The following is a 26,302-nucleotide window of genomic DNA, read 5'->3' as shown; positions in this document are numbered from 1 at the left end:
TTTGCCTCATAACTTTTGCACTGTCCACTTCCTGCTGTGACAAAACAAATTTCCCACGTGTGGGACTAATAAAGGTTATCTTATCTTATCTTATCTTAAATAACAAACTTCTTGTTTTGTTGGAATGTTACACAAAGCTGTTTTCGAACATTCTTTTATCGCCATAAGTTCACATTTAGGAATATTCAAGTACAATCCAGAAACTTTGGAAAATGTGGAGATTGTTTCAATAGCAATAGAGATTTGATTTTCATCTTTTAGGAATAATGTAGTGTCATCCGATCATTCTAATATATTGAATGTTGGCAAAGAGAGGAAGTGACGTAAGACTTGCGCATGCGGGGTACCGATCGGGTTTCCGGTACGGATCGGGTAGTGACAGGGCGGAACAAAGTAAGGACGCTCCACGAGAAGAGGTGTTTGCACAGAGAGCTGCTTTTTCATTCAAAGAGAATAAAGTAATACCAACGTTTGGATCGATATCTGCATCGATCTGCCCACCCTTGTCTCCTGGATCGTAGCTGAGATCAGCGTGAACCACGTGGGTCTCTGCTCCCTGATCTGTTTCCTGTGTTTGGAAAGAGTTGCAGCTTCATCGCGGAGTTTCTCTCGGTTTGTGGGCTCATCTAAAGGTAAGCACCGAGCTAACTTTACTGTGAGTTCAGTTCATGTTGAGTTTAGCTCCTGAATGAGGTCTTCTGCTGCTCTCCTCGGTGTCTGTTCACAGTTTATTGTGAACACGTTGAGAGAAGAGTGAGAGAGTGTTTGGAGAAAAACACCAACTAATCATTAGCTCAGCATGCTGGGAGAAGTTGGAGCAGAAAAGTCTTTTCATTGTCCCTGCAGCTGTTTTTCTGCCTGCACCAAACCTCTACAGCCTCGTTTCTATTTGAAGTGATAACAGGAAATGGATGAGAGCGATCTGCTGCAGTATCAGGGTCACAATAAACTTTATTGTCCAGCTGCTGTGGATGAACACATGAGAGGAAGTGAACTCCTACAAAGTCTCATTTTAATGAGTCTGGCTGCTGTAAAGTGATGCACAGGAAGATGTTAACAAAAACTAATGAAACAGAGATGAAAGTAAACAGTGTTCATATTTGAAAGCACAGAGAATAAAATATATTGTGGTGGTTAATGTGCAGCTCCTGGTGATTTGGTGAAATCATGTTTTTAATCATGTTGTGGATTGAATTTTTTTTTTTTTTTTTATCTACAGAAGTTTTTCCCACCTGTGATTGTTCAGATTGATTTGTTGGGTTGACTTGAATCATGTGAAGGTTTAAAGCTGCACTTCCCCCAAAAAGAATAAAGTATAATCGTGACACATGTAATAATGTCTTCCTGTGTCAAACACAGCTGCAGTCAAAGCAGGAAGGAAAGCACTGAAACCACTGATCAAAGCTCATTAATCAAAGACCGCTGATCAATGGCAATGAGTACCATTCACAGAGAGTTGGGGAGTCGCTGCAATCACAGCATTTGATCAATGAGCTTTGATCAGTGGTCGTTGGGGAATGGTGGAGGTGGTGGGACTGGGGGGCTGAAGGAGTTGAAAGTGTGGGGTGGGGGAGTGACAGGTCTGTCCCTGTTTGTGGAAACCACAGGAGGAGCTGTTCAGGCTGTTGCTGGGTGTGAATTGTTGATGGAGTCTTTAAAAACTTGTAGTTGCTGTTTTCCAGACTGAAGCAGAGTCGTTAGCTGAAAACTGGTTTTAGAGGTTCATTCAGGACACCTTCTCAGGCTCTTACAGCCTTACCTGTATCATAACAAAGTGTATAAACCCCAATCCACCTTTAACATGGTCCTTCTCCCAAACCTTCAAATAGGACTTTCTGGCCCTGTCATAGTAAAGGGCTGCTTAGAATATTAGAGCCAATGTCACAAAGTTCCTCCTGAAGTATAAGTGAGTGAGAGAGTTTCCTCACTTTGCAGCACAACACGTCTCACAAGATTTCTACAAGCAATCAGAGTGAAATTTGTACTTTGTGTTGTCAGATGAACATATGAGACACTTTGACTCTTCAGTGCAGTGTGGAGCCTAACAAAGATCTGTTTTGTGTCCCAGCTGATCAGCAGGAGGAGAAGAGTCTGACGGAGCAGCAGAGGAACATTTTCAGCCATCTGGACTCAGCTGAGTCACTACAGAGGAAACAATGAGCTCAACACAGAAGGTGAGGAAAATATCACAGTTTCACCAAATAATCAGTCACGTCTAAAACTCTCATCCTCCCAACCTGTTATATGACTGTGTTGTATATTATTATATATACAATCACTTCACTAAATATTCTGCGTCAGATTGTTTTGCAGCATCTTTCAGTTTACGAAAAAACATAATGTCACATGTACAGACCCAATATCTGATTTCAAGACATGAGGACTTACATGTAAGCTTTACATTTCCAGTTTATTAACCCTTTAAAGCCGGTCAGAGCGGGCACGCTCCGTTTTGTGTAACTGTTTTTAAATCCCGGTAGCACTGCAACCACGTAAGCTAGCGCACTACTTTTTGAAAACCGGAGGAGTTGTACTTACATCTTATGCCATCAGCTTGTCCTAAGTCACGGTTTCCTTCCACATAAAGCTTTGCAAAAACTGCATAAAAAGCACTTGCAGCAACAAAGACATAATATTCCAGAAACACGCTTTGCCGATCCGATCAGCTGTTCGTAACACTTCATACTCCATCAGCGCGAACTATCGCATGTCCTCCATGTCCTGCCCGAAACCGGAAGTGATGTCGTTTTGCGGAAATGTAGCCTTTTACCATCAGGGCCTTGTGAGCCTATACTGCTGTTTTTAAAAGTTATATTTGACTTCATGACTTTCTGTGTCGTTTCTGGGATGCTTCGGACTCATATTGCACTGCTGGAAATAGTTTGTTTTAATTTTTGCAATTTGCATTATAATATTTATTTATTTTTTCCTGCAGTATATAAAAATTGGTGTATTTCAAAAATAAAACTATGAAGACACTTTTCTGGCACTGGGCTGTAATTCGTGGCTGTGGCATGCTGGCTAACGTGGTTTTAACTTGGCTGTGTGAACAAATGGAGAAACTATGATTCCCCTTTTAACCATACGATTCAGCATCTGGAATTTGTACCATCTGGTGCTGTCACACATTCATTCTCAGATTCTTCACCACTTAAATTGGCATTAGTCAATGCAAGGTCCGTGGTGAACAAGACTTTCATATACCGTGACTTGGTTGTTTCTCATGGCTTGGACTTTCTCTTTATTACTCGAACTTGGCTACCTACTGATGATCTAGCTGCTTTTGTGGAACTGACTCCTGAAAACTGTAACTTCCTCAACACACCTAGGACCTGCTGGTCGTGGAGGCAGCCTGGCAACAGTTTTCAGAGATCACTTTAAATGTAGAATGCTACCCAGAAATGTCTACACCAGTTTTGAACTGCAACTGCTGGATCTGTCCTCTCCTGTACTCTGTGCTCTAGCTTATAGGCCTCCTCACCTTAACAAAGACTTCATTAAGGAATTTTCGGATTTTCTATCCAACCACTGATAGGCTTCTAATCCTTGGCGACTTCAATATCCATATGTGTTGCCCCTCTAAACCTTTGGTTAGGGAGTTTTTACAACTCTTGGACTCATTTAACCTGACCCAGTCTGTCAACGGCCCTACACACAAGCAGGGCCACACTCTTGACCTCATCTTGTCATCGGGCTCTCAGTGATTGGCGTTGAAGTGATTGATGTGTGTCCGTCTGACCATAATTTCATTTTGTTTAATATTCCAATTCCTCACTCATCCCCCAAACAAACCCAGGCCCCCTCTCTTATACTCCCTATAACACCTGAAACTGCTCCCCAATTCTCAGCTGCCTTCGCTGCATCTCCTTTAGCCACCTTTGATGAAAGTTCTCCTCATAGCAATAATCCTGATGAGCTTCTTGCATGTTTTAATTGTGCTTGTACCAACATAATGGACTCAATTGCTCCTTTAAAAAGTAGACGGCAAAAATTTTAAACTCAGCCTTGGCTAAATAAGGTCACTCGTGCCGTCAGGCAGGAATGCAGGAAAGCAGAACGAAAATGGAAGAAAGATAAGCTCCACGTTTCTTATCAAGTGTTTAGAGATTGCTTAAATAACTATCAGCGCACCATCAAGGTAGAAAGAGCAAATTATTTCTCCATGATCATTAACAAGAAGTCTGGTAATCCTAAAGTTCTATTCAATACAATCAACTCTGTCTTGCATCCCACCACATCAATCATATCTGAGACTGCCCCACACACGTCTGAGGATTTTCAAAAATTCTTTACTGAAAAAATTAATGATATCTGAGCACATATCCCGCTCCCATCCCAAGACCCCTCTGAACCACATACATGTTCATTCCTTTTTTCAGAATTTAAACCGGTTTCATTATCCCATCTCACTGATATAATAATGCACATGAAACCAACTACGTGCCCCTTGGATATGTTACCTACACCATTTCTCAGAGATGTGCTGAAGACAGTCGGCTCAGTTTGTTCCACGACTGCATTTCAATTATTTGATGGTCTCATTGGTCTTTTCTATCTATTTTGATGAATAAAAGCTTGCCTTGTAGCTTGCCTCCACCAGTGTGTGAATGTGAGAGTGAATGAATAGGGCATTGTAAAGAACTTTGGGTGCCTCAAAAAGCGCTATATAAATCCAATCCATAAAAATAATACAGTAAAATAATATAATAAAATAATACGATAAGCCTTTATTATATCCTTTATATTTTCAAATATAAAGGAAATAAAGGAAATTATAATGATTGTTCAGGTTGAGTTTGGTCCACGACTGCATTTCACTCACTGCCTCTGTTTGTATCTCTGTCACTGCAGGACCAACATGGAGCGAGAAGTCAGCGCTCTCAGGAGGCCGACAAACCTCAACCAAGAAAGAGAGAGAAAACATACACTTGTGACGAGTGTGGGATGGGTTTTGCTGTGAAGGGTTCACTAAAACGTCATCAGGTCATCCACACTGGAGAGAGACCGTTCAGCTGTGAGTTGTGTGGAAAGTCTTTTTCCTGGAAGGATGTTCTAAAAAAACACCAACTCATCCACAGTGGAGTTAAAGCGTACAGCTGTGATCAGTGTGGCAGAGCTTTTACTCAAAGTAGCCAACTACAGAAGCATCTAGTTACCCACTCTGGAATTAAGGCATACAGCTGTGACATTTGTGGAAAAACTTTTCGCCACATAGACAGCCGGAATACACACCTACGCATTCACACCAGACATGTTGTGTACTGCTGTGATCAGTGTGATAAACAGTTTATAACAGGCACAGATTTACAACAACACATGTTTACCCACACTGAGGAGAGACCTTATAAATGTGACCTGTGTGAGAAGACTTTTAAATCTCCACGTTACCTGAGACGACACCAACAGATCCACACCAGAAAGAGACTCTACAAGTGCAGTTACTGTGAGGTATGTATTTATATTGTTATCTTGTCATTTTAGCCTGACTGTTTGGAACAACTCTGCTCATTAAACTGCGTTAGCAGCACGGTGGCACGGTGGTTAGCACTTTTGCCGCACAGCAAGAAGGTCCTAAGTTCAATTCCACCGTCAGTCTTTCTGTGTGGAGTTTGCATGTTCTCCCCGTGTTTGCGTGGGTTCCCTCCGGGTACTCCGGCTTCCTCCCACCGTCCAAAGACATGCAGTTTGTGGGGATAGGTTAATTGGAAAATCCAAATTGTCACTAGGTGTGAATGAATGGTTGTCTGTCCTTGTGTGTTGGCCCTGTGACAGACTGGCGACCTGTCCAGGGTGTACCCTGCCTTTCGCCCTACGACAGCTGGGATTGGCTCCAGCGCCCCCCGCGACCCTGAAAAGGAAAAGCGGTAGTGGATGGATGGATGGAAAAGCAGCTCTGAGTGATTCAGATTTTCATTTCAGTTATGGTTTTTGTTTACATGTTTACACGATCATGAAAAACTAAAAGTGGTGAAAATTGATATGATGGTGTTATTTAATGTTCAGGCAGTTTCCTGGTATATCATGATATTGTTATTATTTCAGCATAAATGGCCTTTTGGGCATTTTGGGCAGGGATAGCTCAGTAGGTAGAGTGGTGGCCCCATGATCGGAAGGTCGGGGGTTCGATTCCCCTGAACAGCTACCCTGAGGTACCCCTACACACTGCTCCCCGGGCGCCCAATGGCTGCCCACTGCTTCACTGAGTGAATGGGTTAAATGCAGAGAGGGATTTTCCCCACGGGGACTAAATAAAGTACACTTTCCTTCTTTCTTTTCTTTCTTCTTTCTTTACAGCGGCTCGTTCCTCTGTCAGGTGTACATGGAATAAAATAAAACACAAATGAAAATAAGCACAAAACCAAACATTCTGTAATCTTCTCTTATGGTTAACAAAGTTGTATCATTACGTAATGGTATTGTATTATTGTAGCAGTAGTATCATGTGGGGGGAAAACTCTGTAAAAAACCCAGGAGAAATAAAGACACAATGAGACAAAGTTACTTTCTTTATCAAACGTGTACACGGGTGAGCTGCCAAGAACAACTCACACCGTGTACAGAGGCTGGGCACTTTTTATAGGAAAGACAGTGAGAACAGGATAAGAAAATACAAAACAAATAAAATAAACAACTCCATATGTGGCGCTAGTCTCGTCAGCAGAGAGCTGGGAGAAGGCTGTGAGAGATAAAACAATCTAAAACAATATGTCCCAAAACAGTATGTCTTTGCTGAGAAAGTCTAAAAAGATAATTCTAAACTAATCTAACCATAGACAAAAGGGCATGCTTGCACATTTAAAAGAAGGTAAAGAAACATAGAATCATTTTTCCTGTAACATATCATTGCTTATTTATAGCTTTAGTGCTTTTAGACATTAGTGTTAAAATACTTATTTAATATTATAATTGCAGTGTCATGGGGGTAGCAGTGTTTGTCTTGTGTCCCAGTCAGCTGAGTGTTATAACTGCACATTTACAGTGTTATTAATGCAGTATTAAATGAGTATTACTGCAGTGTTACATTAGTAGTTTAGCACTGTGTTGGTACCCTGCAAATATTAGCATAGTAGTACTTTAGTGTAACTCAGATGTTACTGTAACATGAAATAAGTATTACTGTAGTATTATGGTGGTAGTATTGTAGTTATTGCAGCCCAGTAAACTGAGTGTGTTAACTGAAACAGTCAAATGTAATTGGACGTCTGCAGAGATGCTCTTTATTTCAGGCGACGTTCAGGATAAAAATGTTGAAGGACTGACTTACACTGTCTTTGTGTCTTTGTTTAGAAGCAGAGCGACACAGATGGATCCAGTTCTCAACCCTGTCATCGCTGTGGTGGTGGGGAAGAGTTTCGTTGTGATCTTTGTGGAATAACTTTCAGTCGAAAACATACCCTAAAAGTACATCAACGTAAACACACTGGAGACAAACTGAAATATTGCAAAGAATGTGGGAGAAGCTTCACCACATCAGGTAGATTAAAAGAACATGAACTCATTCACAGTGAGGTTACAAAGAACCTATGTGAACAATGTGGGTCATCCTTCACCACTGCAATCAACCTTAAAAGACATGAACGAGTCCACACAGGAGAGAAACCATACAAGTGCAGACACTGTGACAAAAGCTTTTTACAATCAGGTAATCGTAACAATCATGAACATACACACTTGGAAGGAAACTACAGCTGTGACCAGTGTGACAAGAGCTTCAGGAATCTCAGTTCATACTCCAAACACAAACGATCCCACGTTACTAATAAACTGTTTCACTGTTACCAATGTGCCAAAACATTCACCTCATTGTCTGCTCTGTGCAAACATCAGCGTGATCACTCAGGGCTGAAATCACTCCCATCACTGGATCACAGTGAATCTAAAGAGACAGAAAGATCCTCTTCCGGTTTCAGGGTCAGACATAAAACCCTTGAGATCAGGCTCCACAGAGTTCAGCTGTGAATGAACATGTTCCTCTTGTGTACTGAGAAAAATTAAACAGGTGATGAGCAGTGTTGGGACTAACAACGTATTATTGTGGTAACGAGCACAGTAACTAGTTATTATGCCAAAACCAGGAACACGTTACTCGTTACTGGGATTTAGATAGGGTCGTTATTCGTTACTTCGAGTGGTGGCTATCGCGGAGCTTCTACAGATTCAATAACATTAGCAAGTGGTGGAAGCCAGCAGGTGGATGAAGGAAAAGGGAGGCAAGAGGAGAGACCCGAAGCGGCCGCTGGTCCGAGAGTGTCAGGTGAACTGAACTTCAGGTAAGAAGTTATGACCTGCAGTCCATCTGGGTCAGATATGAACCAAGTTTAGTTGGAGTTTATTTTCGTTATGCTGACTTTTTCGTACTGCGTGCTAGCTAGCATGACGGAGTTTCTATACAGCTGGGTGGGTGCTATGTTACTGATGTTGAACTTTATTTTGTTCATAAGGTTAATTATTAGAGTTGCCAACCGTCCCGTAAAAAACGGAATCGTCTCGTATTCAGAGAAAATATTACGCGTTTCGTATTTAGGTGAAAAGAAACACAGTTTGTCCCGGACTTCAGCTACAATGAAAAAGACACAAAGCTGGAGTTACTGTGTGTTTGCTGCACAGCTGCCTCTTCTTCTCTCCTGTTTCTGCTTCAATCGTGAAAGTGATCAATGATCAGCTGATCGGCTTTTCTCTCTTGTTTGTTTATCGCCCACTTTGCGCCAGAAAGAGGAAACCAGCGGATGTCGCGCTAAACAACAGCAGCACGTTTAAGCTTGATCAGCTGTTGTTAGAATTTATTTAATATTAATTTCTAGTATCAGCTGATGTTTGCTGGAGCCACAGCTGTAAATCTGCTGGTCATGATATCGGTTTGGTTATGTGGTGAGAGGGAAACATGAAGATGAAACAAGGAGATGTCCTTACTGAATCAGAGCTGAACAGGTGATGGAGAAACAGGTTTGCCTTTTAGGTGACATAAATGAGTTGAAGGGAAGTTATGAACTGTTTCTGAGAGACAAATAACACCAGGATCCTTTTCTAAGTAGCTGACAGCTGGTAACTGTGCAGGGGCGGGTCTAGCAAAGTGTTGCCAGGGGTCCATGTAGGGCATTAAAAGGGAGAGGGGGGCACAAGGAAATACTTTCTTATTCTCATTTAAAATGTCTCACTTTTAAAAAAATAATTATCTGAGTCTTACAACAAACAATTGATAGATTGATACATATATACCATCAGAACAGTGTACATCACTGTCACAACAGCGTTTATTTTCATTCAAAGGCTTTATGGTTTTTCCTATAATGGTGGGCCGGTCTCTAGTCAAAATGCCCGGGACGATTTTTTTGTCCCAGTCCAGCTCTGTATGCAGCTCATCTGCAGTCTGTTGTTACCTACATCTTCCTATTCAGAAGGCAGAATTTCCGAGTTCTGAGTACAATCGAAAGCACCACGACTGCAGTTTTTGTGTTGGATGTAAAAAGCGAGGATAGAATGGCTAGGATAGAATCAGGCGTGGGATTTCTCTCGTGGAAATGTGCACATTATTTTTTCCTTTCTACAGGGAGTGCAGAATTATTAGGCAAATGAGTATTTTGTCCACATCATCCTCTTCATGCATGTTGTCTTACTCCAAGCTGTATAGGCTCGAAAGCCTACTACCAATTAAGCATATTAGGTGATGTGCATCTCTTTAATGAGAAGGGGTGTGGTCTAATGACATCAACACCCTATATCAGGTGTGCATAATTATTAGGCAACGTCCTTTCCTTTGGCAAAATGGGTCAAAAGAAGGACTTGACAGGCTCAGAAAAGTCAAAAATAGTGAGATATCTTGCAGAGGGATGCAGCAGTCTCAAAATTGCAAAGCTTCTGAAGCGTGATCATCGAACAATCAAGCGTTTCATTCAAAATAGTCAACAGCGTCGCAAGAAGCGTGTGGAAAAACCAAGGCGCAAAATAACTGCCCATGAACTGAGAAAAGTCAAGCGTGCAGCTGCCAAGATGCCACTTACCACCAGTTTGGCCATATTTCGGAGCTGCAACATCACTGGAGTGTGATGTTGTGACTGTGCAATACTCAGAGACATGGCCAAGGTAAGAAAGGCTGAAAGACGACCACCACTGAACAAGACACACAAGCTGAAACGTCAAGACTGGGCCAAGAAATATCTCATGACTGGTTTTTCTAAGGTTTTATGGACTGATGAAATGAGAGTGAGTCTTGATGGGCCAGATGGATGGGCGCGTGGCTGGATTGGTAAAGGGCAGAGAGCTCCAGTCCGACTCAGACGCCAGCAAGGTGGAGGTGGAGTACTGGTTTGGGCTGGTATCATCAAAGATGAGCTTGTGAGGCCTTTTCGGGTTGAGGATGGAGTCAAGCTCAACTCCCAGTCCTACTGCCAGTTTCTGGAAGACACCTTCTTCAAGCAGTGGTACAGGAAGAAGTCTGCATCCTTCAAGAAAAACATGATTTTCATGCAGGACAATGCTCCATCACACGCGTCCAAGTACCCCACAGCGTGGCTGGCAAGAAAGGGTATAAAAGAAGAAAAACTAATGACATGGCCACCTTGTTCACCTGATCTGGACCCCATTGAGAACCTGTGGTCCATCATCAAATGTGAGATTTACAAGGAGGGAAAACAGTACACCTCTCTGAACAGTGTCTGGGAGGCTGTGGTTGCTGCTGCACGCAATGTTGATGGTGAACAGCTCAAAACACTGACAGAATCCATGGATGGCAGGCTTTTGAGTGTCCTTGCAAAGAAAGGTGGCTATATTGGTCGCTGATTTGTTTTTGTTTTGTTTTTGAATGTCAGAAATGTATATTTGTGAATGTGGAGATGTTATATTGGTGTCACTGGTAAAAATAAATAATTGAAATAGGTTATTCTGTCCCTCCTGTTATTTCTAAGGCATGTTTTTTATAAGTTTGTTATATGGCGGGTCATAATCATTCGTTCTGTAATTAACTGTTGCAACATGTCAGAAAATATGTTTATTCCTGATCTTGTCTGGGCAAAGCCTGCCATCTAGTGGGTTGACAGGGTAGCACCATGTTAGAGCGCAAGCAGTGGTTTTCTCCCAGCGCTCGACAGGGAAGGTCCATTTGGCTGTGTCTCTGTAAATTCCTGCATCTGACGCCCTTGAAAAGGCATAATCTGTAAGTGTGGCAAAACGGTTTATTGTTCCCACTTATTAGTACCTTGTTCAGCAAAGTAATGAGCTTCTTGTGTTTTTAGCGAGTTTGTTACATTACTAGCACAAGCTAGCTGTTAGCCCTTTGTTTAGCCTGCTAACATGAAGCATACCAGCATGTGGTGTTAGCTGTATCTCTTACCATCTCTGTATCTCTTGATTGTGTAGTGACTGTTTACATAAGTCAACAATATTTAATGTAATCTTTGTGTATTTGTATGGAGAGTGAATACACTGTATTCTGTTTCTGTTATTACAGTTTTACAAAAAAGGAAAATAAGGATCAGTAAAGCTCCGAAGAATGGCACGCGGTCTCCTGAGTGTTTACTGAAGCCATTTTATGTTTAGCTCACTGCATAAGCTGGATAGAGACATTCAGCTGAGGGCAGAAGATAGGTATATATTTGATTTTTGTTAAGTTGCCTAATAATTATGCACAGTAATAGTCACCTGCACACACAGATATCCCCCTAAAATAGCTAAAACTAAAAACAAACTAAAAACTACTTCCAAAAACATTCAGCTTTGATATTAATGAGTTTTTTGGGTTCATTGAGAACATGGTTGTTGTTCAATAATAAAATTATTCCTCAAAAATTGCCTAATAATTCTGCACTCCCTGTATTGGTAGGTGGCACAGTGCACTTGTGGCAAGTAAGCAAGCTAGAAGACTGGCACTCTTGCTGGGTATCCAGTTACGGAAGCAACACATTAACAAGAGAATTCTGAGTAAAACCAAAGTTACTTTCCCTAGTAACTAGTTACTCTGAAAGTAACGAGTAACTTGAAGTAACTGAGTTACTTTTGATAGAAGTAACTAGTAATGTAACTAAGTTACTAATTTAAAGTAACTTACCAAACACTGGTGATGAGTAAGATAAACATGTTAAACTGTGTTATAGACAGGGATGCACCTAGCTGCTACTCAGGTGTGCATGTGTGACAAAAATTATGAATGCGTAGTGACACTTATGTTACCAAGCGCCTTTGTGTACTTGACCATCTCATTCAACCTGACAGGTGTTCCTACAGCTTCGGAGCCAGAGCTCAAGAAAAAACTTCTTTCGAAAAGGTGGCTCAAAGTGCCGTGGCTTGAAGCTAACAATGAGTGCACTGAAATGTGGTGCAAGTCATTGCTAATAAACAAGCTAGCTGAGAAGAAATGTCCACATTTATATTCTGAGGATATTATTATTGTGGTGGCTAGGAGTAAATGTCAGACATGCATATCATTCACGTGAAGGGGGCACAGATCGTGCAGAGCATCACACCATCAGCGGGGAGTTAGGAGCCAAATTGCAGTCTGCCGAATTTTGGGGGATGCTTTCCGATGGATCTGTGGACATCATTTACATTGTGTCTGTGTCCAGCAATGGAGAGTTTACCTCTGACTCTCTTGGACTGATTGAACTGGGTGCTGACCGCACCGCACAGGGATGGACTTGTGAGACTTCTTGAGGACACAGGCTTGGATGACTGGACAACAAAGTTGGTCGCTGCGTGCACAAACGAGGCTGCTGTCAACGTGGGTATGTCCAATGCGTTGTGCCAAAACTCCGGCAACTTGCTACAGTTGGAGACTTGAAAAATAAAAAAATAAATCTTTTTGTTTGCTATCGACATTAGTTTACTATCCGCCCTGTTGCGGTATCAGACGGTCCATCTCACTGTGTTCCTGCGAGTGTTTATCTTCCAGCCTTCTGAAGATAAACCAGTCCTTCAGCATTAGGGGCATAGTGTCTTATAACGACCATATAAATCCTCAGATACAGTGGTGTAAAGTTTTAGGTATTTGTGCCACATCCCAAGCCATTTGCATTTCATGTGATAGGTTTTTTTGTTTTTTTAAGAGGTAGTCCGATTTCAGTTCAGAACTTATTTTGTTACTGTTGGGTTCATCAACACAGTTTGCACTACTGGAGGTATGGATATTTCTGTGTTGCTGTAGATCTTGTATGAGCAGCCGCTTCTGTGAAGAGCCGGAGGATTTTCAGCCGAGTCCGCTGGAGGATTCATGGGACGGCTCGTCTCCTCCCTCTTCCAGGAGAAAGCAGCATTCACACCGCTGTCGCTCCATGGCAGCTGAGCAGACAACTTTTGTGAGTGAAAATGACTGTTTGCCACATTCTTCACATTCTGGTACCAGACCAACTACCATTTCATCTATGGTTAGTCACGCTCCTTCTATGAACACTTTGGTTTTTCAACTGACTCCTCTGAACCTCGATAATCCTGCTCCTGTGTCTGAGACTCCCAGTGTTGCTCCACCAGTACCTCACTGTATTTTTTCTGTGCCTCAGATGGAAAATGTGACTAGCAACAGAGTGCCATCTGCCATATTAAAACTGGCTAGGAAGCTTGGACTCAGTGCCGCGAAACTATTGAATCAAGTTGAGTTTTGTGTTTCAGAACCATTTAACCTCGACCCAGCTCACCATGCTTTTGTGTCCATCCCATTAACACTGTTCAGGCAGCATCTCATGAGACTGTTAGTATGGCTTTATCCCTGGAGTGTGCTACTCACCAGCCCATTTACACAGAAACTGTCAGTGAAAATGTTCCTGAGCTCCACTCTCTGCCTCCTGCCCCTGCACTCAGGGCAGCTCGGGCCCAGCTTTCTCCTGCACCTGTACCAGTCCCTCGGGTGAGGGAGGTTGAGGTCCAGCTGGTCCCTGCTTTGGTTTCCAGACCGGCTGAGAGCCCCACCAGCAACCTTCCTTGTCAGCTGCTCCACCACCTGCGGCTTCCACGCCTTCACCTGCAGCGCTACCACCACCAGTAGCTTCCTCGCCTGGTCCTGCCTGGCCTAGTCCTGCTAAACTTCGTCCCTGCCTGGTTTGGCTTCAGTGGCCACCTTCCAGGCCGCTGACTGGACTTCTTGACCGGTGGCTCCGTGGCCGGCCTCCTGACCTGATTCGTTGCCACCGCTGGCTCCGTGGTCAGCCCCCTGAGCTGTTCAGTCATGGACTGTTGAGCCTTCGGCCCCCCTGAACTGGATAGTCTCGTGTGCGGCCGTCCTCCGGGTCGTCCTCCTGAGTGGTGCTTTTGGACTGTTTCCTGAGCATCAGTGCTTTTCGTAGACTTTTGTTTTGCACTATTTCATGAGCTCCATGTTTTTGGTTTTTTTTTTTTTTTGGTTTTGGACATTTGCTCTGGCTTTGGTCAGTCTGGGTCCTTCTCCTGCCAGCACACAGCCGAAACATAACACACTGGCTCCATGTTAAATCTAGAATTGAATATAAAGTCCTGAATAATCAGGCCCCATCATTTCTTAAAGACCTTATACTGTAGTACCGTATGATCCCAACAGAGCACGTCGCTCTCAGACTGCAGTTGTACTTTTGGAGGAGAGCAGAGCCTTCAGATATCAGGCCTCTCTCCTGTCGAACTAGCTTACAGTTTGGATTTGGGAAACAGACTCTTTTCTCTGCTTTTCCTTCCCACCATCACAAAGTGTTTGCTCATAGGGGGTCGTCTGCTTGTTGAGGTTTTTATCTAATACTGCAGTGATGCAAACTCAAATAGCTTATAATGAAGAGAGAAAATACTGATGCAGGCAATACCAACAAGTGTGGCGTCAGATGGATTTTTTTTTTCCTCAAAGGAAAACTGGCCTCAGTGATTCCTTGAAAGTCAGTGTTTGTGTTAAAAGACTCTTGAAAACAGTCACATACTGTGTATTTATTATAAAGCACAACTTCTACAGCTTGTTGACTTTCTATAACATCCTTAAATCAGTTTACTGTTTTATATGGATGGGGAGGAATTCACATGAGCAGGAAGGAATAATTTATTCAGTTATCAAAGTAAAGAACAGCAAGTCTACAAGATGATCGAGGAAAACTAGACTCATTGTACAGAGCAGGTTGTTACACCAGGGATGTCAAACTTATGGCCCGCAGACCATATCTGGCCCACGATGCAATTACATCCGACCTGCAAGATAAATTCATACGTCAGTTATTAATGGCACATCGGTAAATGGGAGCCGCATCTTCAGCCATGCTGAGAATCCATGCCCATAGACTTTATTTTGATAGAAACACCGTACGGCCATACAAAGGCAAAGACAAACTGGGATCATATCATTATGAGAAAGAAAGAAGGGGGGGCAGACGCTCCAAAGAACGCAAGTGCAGTGTTACAGGCCAAGTACACGGAGAGAAGAGGAGCCCGATTTAAATGCAAGCATGTCGGGAAAAAGTGAAGAAACAATTAACAGCATCTGGTTACATTTCGTTGATATTGGAGTGTGAGCGTGTGTTTTCCAAAGCTGGGGAAATGGTCTCAACTAAACGCAATAGACTGAATGCAAAAACATTGGATAAAATTATTTTTCTGAATAAAAGTTTAGAATAAACTCTGAGTCAATTACATTAAAATGGGTAATATTACATTCACAATACTTTTATACTACTAATACTAACCCTACTTTTTAAAAAAAATTTTAATTAATGTCTTTCACACTATATTTTAAATATGTCTACAATATGTGAAATCTAAAAGATATAAAATGATTGCATGGAAAGTACAATACCTACAGTGTATACACGTATGACTACATCATTGAATCAGCGTCTTTTGTGAGTCTCAAGTCAGTTGCCTGCAATGATATTTAAGACCCAGCAGGTGTCAGTATGGAGCAAAACAGCAACACTGTGTCGACACAGTATCGATACAGTTTGGGGAATGTGCTGAAACGCTTCACAAGGCCTTATCTACCCATCAGAGGTGGAGCCAGACATTTGAAACACCCAGGGCTTAGCCCTAAAGGGTAGTATGCATGTGGGATTTTTTTTTTTTTTTTTTTTTGGGGGGGGGGGTAGAAATGACTGAAAGATTAATAGGCTCTGTTTTGAGTTTTGTTCCAAAAAGAATGACTTCATATAGGGAAAAATATATCACATATGCAGGACACCTTAAACTAGTTTTTTAAAACAAAGTCGGGGCTGCATCAAGACACAAGGACTAAACCCCAATTCAACCAGACCCAGAACTGATCCGGATTTAAAACAGGACTACAACAGTAACCAAGACAGAACCAGAATCAGAACTAGATGATAGTAGCACTAAAAATCATCATAGACCTGCACTACACTTATTTTTTAAATTCTACCAAAGTACAATATTTAGATTGAGAAAAATGTATATAATTATTTAGCCTTGTTGTGCAAAAAAGCCTGCATAACTTAATAAATGTAGAATTTTAAAAATAGCAAACCTAAAAAGAAACACTAGGTACGAGATACATGAGTACCTATGATACGGTGATACTTTTGGTAAACAACCATTTGACTAACATGTGTGTCTCACCTGCTCTTGTTCCATCTCTGTTCTGTCCTCATTCTCCATCTCCCTCTCTGTTCCTCTCTCTCCCTCTTTGTGCTGACAATCATCAAATATACAGTTGAAATCAGATATTTACACACTCTTCAGATCAAAACACAAACACTTTTTTAATTGTAACATCAAATCAGACTAAATGTTTATTTTTTTTAGATTGATAAATATAAAAAAACATTTGTTAACTTTATTTAATCTGTATTTCTTAATTGTAAATGGCACCAAATTGTATTCAAAATTGAGCCACACTTATGGAACTCCACAGTTCTTTTCCTGGTGTTTTGGTTGACGTCTCTTGATTTTCCCATGGCAAAGAAACAGGCTCTGTGTTTTGCCTTATATGCATCCACAGCTGTGCCACCAATTTACTCACATGGACTCTACTAACCAATCAGAAGCTTCTTCAGCTCAGAATGGAATCGTCTAGAGTTTTCTTATTAATTAACAATAAACTTAGTGTACATGTACTCCTAAATTTGATGAAAGTGATTAACATAGACAGCTCCCTCTTTTTATTCTGACATTTAACTAATTCAAAAGATATTTCAATATTCAACAAGAGGTGAAAGTTATCAGGCCTTATTCCAGTTTTTAAAAGGGAGTAAATTGTTTGTGTGCATTTGAGGGTCGACGTGCCAGTTCACACTCCACACCAGTTGGTGGCGGTAAAGCACCATTTTGTTGTTTGACAACCGCCAATAAACGATGTAAAGAAGACGAAGCGCCTTCCGGGATGACAGACGGAGCTATTTTTTCATCCAAAGCGAAGAAAATAGTGAATTTGGATGCTAAAACAAACTAAACCACCGTTGGGATCGATATCTGCATCGATCTGCCCACCCTTGTCTCCTGGATCGTAGCTGAGATCAGCGTGAACCACGTGGGTCTCTGCTCCCTGATCTGTTTCCTGTGTTTGGAAAGAGTTGCAGCTTCATCGCGGAGTTTCTCTCGGTTTGTGGGCTCATCTAAAGGTAAGCACCGAGCTAACTTTACTGTGAGTTCAGTTCATGTTGAGTTTAGCTCCTGAATGAGGTCTTCTGCTGCTCTCCTCGGTGTCTGTTCACAGTTTATTGTGAACACGTTGAGAGAAGAGTGAGAGAGTGTTTGGAGAAAAACACCAACTAATCATTAGCTCAGCATGCTGGGAGAAGTTGGAGCAGAAAAGTCTTTTCATTGTCCCTGCAGCTGTTTTTCTGCCTGCACCAAACCTCTACAGCCTCATTTCTATTTGAAGTGATAACAGGAAATGGATGAGAGCGATCTGCTGCAGTATCAGGGTCACAATAAACTTTATTGTCCAGCTGCTGTGGATGAACACATGAGAGGAAGTGAACTCCTACAAAGTCTCATTTTAATGAGTGTGGCTGCTGTAAAGTGATGCACAGGAAGATGTTAACAAAAACTGATGAAACAGAGATGAAAGTAAACAGTGTTCATATTTGAAAGCACAGAGAATAAAATATATTGTGGTGGTTAATGTGCAGGAGAGTGTGAAGAATGTAATAATGTCTTCCTGTGTCAAACACAGCTGCAGTCAAAGCAGGAAGGAAAGCACTGAAACCACTGATCAAAGCTCATTAATCAAAGACCGCTGATCAATGGCCATGAGTACCATTCAGAGAGTTGGGGAGTCGCTGCAATCACAGCATTTGATCAGTGGTTGTTGATCAATGATCATGAGAATTTGCATATTAATGCTCAATAACTGACCTCCCAGCCCATTGTTCCTTCAGTGGTGCTCGTTTCAGTCATTATGCAAATGCACTGTTGAAGATTGGGGAAAGCTGCAGTCAGCTGAAACTGAAGAAGTCACGTAGATGAGGGCCGAAACGTTTTTCCTACTGCAAAAGCTACGTCCAGATGAACAGAATCAAAGTTTGGGGAATGGTGGAGGTGGTGGGACTGGGGGGCTGAAGGTGTGGAAAGTGTGGGGTGGGGGAGTAAGAGGTCTGTCCCTGTTTGTGGAAACCACAGGAGGAGCTGTTCAGGCTGTTGCTGGGTGTGAATTGTTGATGGAGTCTTTAAACTTGTAGTTGCTGTTTTCCAGACTGAAGCAGAGTCGTTAGCTGAAAACTGGTTTTAGAGGTTCATTCAGGACACCTTCTCAGGCTCTTACAGCCTTACCTGTATCATAACAAAGTGTATAAACCCCAATCCACCTTTAACATGGTCCTTCTCCCAAACCTTCAAATAGGACTTTCTGGCCCTGTCATAGTAAAGGGCTGCTTAGAATATTAGAGCCAATGTCACAAAGTTCCTCCTGAAGTATAAGTGAGTGAGAGAGTTTCCTCACTTTGCAGCACAACACGTCTCACAAGATTTCTACAAGCAATCAGAGTGAAATTTGTACTTTGTGTTGTCAGGTGAACATATGAGACACTTTGACTCTTCAGTGCAGTGTGGAGCCTAACAAAGATCTGTTTTGTGTCCCAGCTGATCAGCAGGAGGAGAAGAGTCTGACGGAGCAGCAGAGGAACATTTTCAGCCATCTGGACTCAGCTGAGTCACTACAGAGGAAACAATGAGCTCAACACAGGAGGTGAGGAAAATATCACAGTTTCACCAAATAATCAGTCACGTCTAAAACTCTCATCCTCCAAACCTGTTATATGACTGTGTTGTATATTATGTTTTTTAGAGACCACAGCACATGTTAAAATAAGGAAGGTTTATTCATCAACATTATTAATAATCAAATGGACATTTGTCAGAGTTTTACCCCTGATACTGCTGGATAAACAGAAACTCACTCAGGAACGAGGTCACACAGAGCTCAAGTTTTCACTCGCGAGGGGGAAGCAATTGTCTCCAACCCATTTCAACTTGCTTTCCCCCTGCAGGTTGTTTTTATTGGTTACACACATGAATATTCATAAAGCTTGTTGTAGTATTACCTATGAGAAACTACTATAACTGGTTATAAAGTGATTGTACTGTGCAAGCGTGATTATACATTGTGTCAGCATCATGAGCTTCAGTTTAAATGAATCTCTGCTACACTTGATGTAATCTAACTGTGACATGAGCACCACAGTCACTGTGCACCAGTCACACACTGTTCTTTACTTTAAATCCATCACAGTTCAGCAAACGAACCTGTTTATCCTGCACTAACTTGCAGAGGATCTTCATGCAGTCTTTAAATAACACAGTTAATCTGCCTCAGATTGTTTTTCAGCATCTTTCACTATCTGAAAAAACACAATGTCACATGTACAGACTCAATATCTGATTTCAACACATGAGGACTTACATGTAAGCTTTAATCTCCAGTTGATCAAATCCCACTGAGCAGTCCTTCCCTTTAAATCTAACCTCTCTTCTTCCTCTCCTGTCCTGTGTGTCTTATCTTTCTCCATCTCTGAGTGAAGTTAGCTCTCTTTCTTTTCTCTCCCTGTGATGTACAGCAGCTGGACCTTTAGCCAGCAACACACTGTGAGACAAACTGCACACAAACAGTTTGTGTGTTTGCTGATGTTTGTTGATAGAAACGTTGCATTTGAAATTACCTGTTTGTTCAGGTGCTGTGCAAAAAAGAAAGAAGAACAACGTCTCACTTTAACTCCTGACTATGACTCACAGTTTTGCCTCTTTCATCTCTTTTTATGTTTCATACCCTGGTGATTAGTACACGATCAGGATTGTCTTTCATGTCTTACTTTTCCCGTTTCTCAAGTTGGTTTGATGTTTGATGCCTGCAGTGATGAAATAAAGCCCTCAGATGCCTTAAAAGTAACACTTCTGTTTTGTAAATGTAAGGAGTACAAAATACAATTTTCTTTTTCTAATGTAGGGAGCAAAAGTAAAATATTTTCCTTCACTGAATCAACTTTTAAATGTTACATTGTAATTATTAATATTGAAAAATGACAAAATGATAGAAATATATAATAGGAAACATAAAAGTATAGACTTGGTAAACATTTATACTTTTCTGAGTGTGTTAGCATGCTAGCATTAATAACTGTGTACAGCAGGAGGGATGGGCATGATTTTAGTGTTTGAACAGTCATGAATTATTTTTAACAGCAGGTTGGATGTAATGTGTTAGAACTACCAGCAGGTGGGGATAAGAGACCTTTAAGGTGTTTGGTGCCACACTCCACCTTCAGGTTTAAAACTAGTGTTAATGGAGGGAGTTTGAAGGTTGAGTTTGTTCCACGACTGCATTTCACTCACTGCCTCTGTTTGTATCTCTGTCACTGCAGGACCAACATGGAGCGAGAAGTCAGCGCTCTCAGGAGGCCGACAAACCTCACAGAAGAAAGGGAGAGAAAAAACACACCTGTGACGAGTGTGGGATGGGTTTTACTGTGAAGGAGTCACTAAAACGTCATCAGGTCATCCACACTGGAGTTAAAGCGTTCAGCTGTGACTTGTGTGGAAAGTCTTTTTCCTGGAAGAGTGCCCTAAAATCACACCAACTCAGCCACAGTGGAGTTAAAGCGTACAGCTGTGATCAGTGTGGCAGAGCTTTTACTCACAGTAGGAGCTTACAGAGGCATCTAGTTACCCACTCTGGAATTAAGGCATACAGCTGTGACTTTTGTGGAAAAACTTTCAGCCACATAGAGACCCGAAATACACACATACGCATTCACACCAGACATGTTGTGTACTGCTGTGAACAGTGTGGCAGACAGTTTATAACCAACAGGCAGTTACAACAACACATGTTTAGCCACACTGAGGGACGACCTTATAAATGTGACCTGTGTGAGAAGACTTTTAAAGCTCCACATCACCTGAGGCAACACCAACTGATCCACACCAGAAAGAGACTCTACAAGTGCAGTTACTGTGAGGTATGTATTTATATTGTTATCTTGTCATTTTAGCCTGACTGTTTGGAACAACTCTGCTCATTAAACTGTGTTAGCATGTTAGCAATTCTACTGCATGGAAAAGCAGCTCTGAGTGATTATTCAGATTTTCATGTCAGTTATGATTTTTGTTTACACGATCATGAAAAACTAAAAGTCCTGAAAATTAATATGATGGTGTTATTTAATGTTCAGGCAGTTTCCTGGTATATAATGATATTGTTATTATTTCAGCATAAAAGGCCTTTTGTTTACAGAGCCTGATTCCTCTGTCAGGAGCACATGTAATAAAATAAAACACAAATGAAAATAAGCACAAAACCAAAACATTCTGTAATCTTCTCTTATGGTTAACAAAGTTGTATCGTTACGTAATGGTATTGTATTATTGTAGCAGTAGTATCATTGCTTGTTTTTAACTTTAGTGCTTTTAGACATTAGTGTTAAAATACTAATTTAATGTTATAATTGCAGTGTCATGGGGGTAGTAGTGTTTGTCTTGTGTCCCATTGAGCTGAGTGTTATAACTGCACAGTTAGTGTTATTAATGCAGTATTAAATGAGTATTACTGCAGTTAGTAGTTTAGCACTGCGTTGGTACCCTGCAAATATTAGCATAGTAGTACTTTAGTGTAACTCAGATGTTACTGTAACATGAAATAAGTATTACTGTAGTATTATGGTGGTAGTATTGTAGTTATTGCAGCCCAGTAAACTGAGTGTGTTAACTGAAACAGTCAAATGTAATTGGACGTCTGCAGAGATGCTCTTTATTTCAGGCGACGTTCAGGATAAAAATGTTGAAGGACTGACTTACACTGTCTTTGTGTCTTTGTTTAGAAGCAGAGCGACACAGATGGATCCAGTTCTCAACCCTGTCATTACTGTGGTGGTGGGAAAGAGTTTGTCTGTGACCTTTGTGGAATAACTTTCAGTGATCAATACACCCTAAAAAGACATCAACGTAAACACACTGGAGACAAACTGAAATACTGCAAAGAATGTGGGAGAAGCTTCACCACATCACATCACTTAAAATGTCATGAACTGATTCACAGTGGGGTTAAAAAGCACCTCTGTGATCAGTGTGGGTCATCCTTCACCACTGCAGTCAACCTTAAAACACACAAACGAGTCCACACAGGAGAGAAACCATACAAGTGCAGACACTGTGACAAAAGCTTCTCACATTCAGGTAGTCGTAACAATCATGAACATACACACATGGAAGGAAACTACAGCTGTGACCAGTGTGACAAGAGCTTCAGGAATCTCAGTTCATACTCCAAACACAAACGATCCCACGTTATTAATAAACTGTTTCACTGTTACCAATGTGCCAAAACATTCACTTCATTATGGGCTCTGTGCAAACATCAGTGTGATCACTCAGGGCTGAAATCACTCCCATCACAGTGAATCTGCAGAGACAGAAAGATCCTCTACTGGTTTCAGGGTCAGACTTAAAACCCTTGAGATCAGGCTCCACAGAGTTCAGATGTAAAAATGTGATGAGGCAGCTGTGAATGAACATGTTCGTCTTGTATACTGAGGAAAATTAAACAGCTGATGAGTAGATAAACATGTTAAACTGTGTTATAGACAGGATGCACCTAGCTGCTACTCAGGTGCGTATGTGTGTCAAAAATTACGAATGCGTAGTGACATTTATGTTACCAAGCGCCTTTGCGTACTTGACCATCTCATTCAACCTGACACGTGTTGCTGCAGCTTCTTTGGTGTTTCGCCACCACCTAAGAAACACCAACCAGAGCCAGAGCCGAAGAAAATACTTTTTTCGAATAAGTGACTTTGGGGATGCTTTCCGATGGATCTGTGGACATCACAAAAGTCGAGCAGGAAATCATTTACATTGTGTCTGTGTCCAGCAAAGGAGAGTTTAACCCTGACTTTCTTGGACTGATTGAACTGGGTGCTGACCGCACCGCGTAGGGATGGACTTGTGAGACTTCTTGAGGACACAGGCTTGGATGACTGGACAACAACGTTGGTCGCTGCGTGCACAAACGAGGCTGCTATCAACGTGGGTATCTTCAATGGCGTTGTGCCAAAACACCGGCAACTTGCTACAGTTGAAGACTCTCTTGTGCACATTCTGTGCACAGCACACACACTGAAGAATTGCTTAAAATCAGTTGATCGCAAAGTTCCTAACTGTGAGACGTTTAATCGCTGTGTGGTCAAGCTGATGCAGTTTTATTTGCAAAAAAAAGTGGAGCAAAAAAAAATGCTACACTGAAGAAGCTGTGTGAAGAAAATGGGATCCCCTTTGTAAAACTGGGTATGTTTCATAATACCAGGTGGTCTTCATGGAGGTCATTTGTTTCGTACCAATTCGCGAGAGTTGAGGCTCGAAGATGAAATGTATGGTTTTTAGGGTTTTTATCATTAACTCTGTTTCCCTGGGACTTCTCCCATGTGTTATGAATAAATTTCAAATATTTACATGTTACCATAGTGACCAGAGAGCATTAAGGGGCAGAGAGGAGGATGTTACTCTCAGTGTTGTTGGTGCATTTCAGGAGGAGCCTGCTAATAAAGTTAGTGAATACAGGTTTATTATTATTACATTTACAAAATACCGCAGTTTTTGTCTTGGTCATATCATTTTATTCTGTTGTATTTATCTTCAACACCTTAAATGCCGGTCCGGGAAAATATGTGACTGTTGGAAAACAGTTCACACAATACACATCACAGCAAAGCACCTCCCACATGGTTCTAAGACAAGGCACTATGTGTGTGTATGTTGTGATATTATTCTGTTATCATATGTTACCTTATATATGTAATCAAAGTAGTTGAATTATGATAACAGCTGTAGGACATATATTATCCTTTAGTTTAGATGGTGTGCTGTGTATGTAGTTTAGTCCTCATTATACTTTTGGGTTAAAAGAACAATCATTTTTGTAGTTCATCAGATAAGTGTGCATCACTCTGTATCCTTGATCTGCTGTGACTGTCTTGCACTGTTTTCTTGACATGCTTTATTGTTGAATCATAAAAAGAAGGTTGTAAGAAGGAGACTTTGTGTCTAGGGCAGAAGAGACAGACCACATTCCATACCCCCACCTTACAGAGAGCAGAAAGACAGGGAGCCGAGGTCATAATTTAGGCGCCGTAAGAGAGAAAGAATGTGAATGTTTAGGCTTTTACGACTATGTCGGGGCCGCTAGGAGCTATAAGAGGCTGTGTAACCCGTCACCATTTTGAGATTTGCTGTGACCCTCTTCATGCATGTCTCCCCATCATGATGGTTCTAATGCTCATGAGTGTTGAATTGTATGGAAATAAATGATTGTTGATTGAGCATAAATACACCGAGTACTGTCTTTCCTTCAGCCCAAAGATTAAAAGAATTGGGAGATTTTGCAACAATGTGTAAACATCTGTATGCGCGTGTGTGTGTCTCTGTGTGCGTGTCTTCCAACTGTTTCTAACAACATCCTTAGTCATAATCTCCCCCACACCCAATATATGGTTCAATTCCTTTACTGGTTCACCATACACAACACAGTGAAGCCATACAAAGGGCAGGAAGCTTACCAAACATCAAACAACCCCCCCCCCTCCGGAACCTCGAGAGGCTGGGGAGGGGGACAAAGGAATTCCTTTTATCACAGAGTTGAAACAATGTAGAGATGGCAAGCATAAAAATGACAACATTTAACAATTCACTTTAACAAGACAAACTGGGATCATGTCATTATGAGAAAGAAGGAAGGGGGGCAGACGCTCCAAAGACAGCAAGTGCGGTGGTACAGGCCAGGTACACAGAGAGAAGACGGGACCGATTTAAATGCAAGCATGTTGGGAAAATGTGAAGAAACAAGCAGCATTTCAGTGATATTGGAGGCAGCAAAGCTGAGTAGAGAATTTATAAAATTAGGATCTGAATACCTGTTTTTATTTTTTAGCCATTTTCCATTGTAGACAACAACGTTTCAAATTTATCCAGGCCTTAAAGTTCATGTGTGTTCTGCTTAGCAGTAGGAAATCAACAAAAATAAGGCTTTTATGGTGTAAAAAAGAAAAAATTGCTTTCTTGAAAAGACTAAATTTACAGGTTAGTAGAGGTGCAACGGATCACGGTTGATGTGAAATCCAATCCCACGCCACGATTCGGTACGCATGTGATCTGAAGATTCAAAAAAGAAAAAAAAGGTATGTGTATGGTGCACGTGGTCAGTCTGTCAAGCAATCCGGTTGTTCAGTGATGACGTGACGAATCCTACTTCTGGGCCTAAAGTAGTCTGCGTTTAATATGGCTTTTGTGTTGTTAACATGTTTAATGTTATGTATTTTCTTCTATTTGATCTCAAAAAGCTCCTAAAACAGTCAGTGATCCCTGTTGACCTCCCTCGGCTTTTATTACCGCTAATCATTTATTTAAGCTCAGTTTTTAAAACCTTAGGCTGTAACTACAGCCCAGCCCATGCAGCAGTATATGAATGACTAACCTCATATTGTGGATGGATTATCTCAGTTGTTCTCCTGGCTGAAGTTTGGTCCTTTTACAGCATCCTGCCATGCGATTACATTTGTTCCTGACCACTCACGTTAACTTTTATCGAGTGGAAAAAAAAGTTAGCTTGTTTATATTATGCTAACATAGCTGTGTCGCTAGCAGTCATGTAGCACATCATTATATACCAGCTAGCCCAACTTCAGTAACCCTACAAACGTCACTGCTGTTTAGTTTTCTGTCTTCATTTATGTTGGAAGTGATAACAGAGCTGTACATTTTAATTTGTTTCCAAAACCCCGCAGTTAGGACATGCTATATTGTATTTAGATAGAAGCTAGCGAGCTAACTCCCTAACTCCCTAACTCCCTGCCATAACTATCCATAACCGGATAGTTATGGTCAGCGCTAGCAGTCCAAGTGCCGGAGCAGAGGAAGTTGCGGCATTTAAGCAGCCCTTTGC

General features: G+C 41.5%; 1 protein-coding gene across 3 annotated transcripts; it reads left to right on the top strand.

The window, feature by feature from the left end:
* The first annotated feature begins 343 nt into the window (after positions 1-343).
* On the top strand, positions 344-24,690 carry LOC143420367 (uncharacterized). 3 transcript variants are annotated; one of them, XM_076888393.1, is made up of 5 exons: positions 344-632; positions 2,069-2,174; positions 4,852-5,448; positions 20,736-21,332; positions 22,191-24,690. In XM_076888393.1, exons 2-5 carry the CDS (start codon positions 2,157-2,159, stop codon positions 22,767-22,769), a joined length of 1,791 nt encoding a protein of 596 aa, XP_076744508.1. In that variant the 5' UTR covers positions 344-632; positions 2,069-2,156; the 3' UTR covers positions 22,770-24,690. The 3 variants fall into 3 exon arrangements, with proteins under 3 accessions (XP_076744508.1, XP_076744509.1, XP_076744506.1); XM_076888394.1 differs by lacking the exon at positions 344-632 and having other exon boundaries at positions 1,666-2,174; positions 22,194-24,690; XM_076888391.1 differs by lacking the exon at positions 344-632 and having other exon boundaries at positions 1,666-2,174.
* Positions 24,691-26,302: the final 1,612 nt, after the last annotated feature.

This window comes from Maylandia zebra, linkage group LG9 (genome assembly GCF_041146795.1).
Source record: "Maylandia zebra isolate NMK-2024a linkage group LG9, Mzebra_GT3a, whole genome shotgun sequence".
Lineage (NCBI taxonomy): Eukaryota > Metazoa > Chordata > Actinopteri > Cichliformes > Cichlidae > Maylandia > Maylandia zebra.
Note: the sequence above shows the minus strand (reverse complement) of the source record. Positions and strands in the feature narration are given on the sequence as shown.

Bases quoted from the DNA above. Each gene is read 5' to 3' on its own strand.
- LOC143420367 (XM_076888393.1), top strand. The intron at 5,449-20,735 runs GTATGTATTTAT...CTGTCACTGCAG, and splicing joins ACAAGTGCAGTTACTGTGAG to GACCAACATGGAGCGAGAAG. The intron at 21,333-22,190 runs GTATGTATTTAT...GTCTTTGTTTAG, and splicing joins ACAAGTGCAGTTACTGTGAG to AAGCAGAGCGACACAGATGG.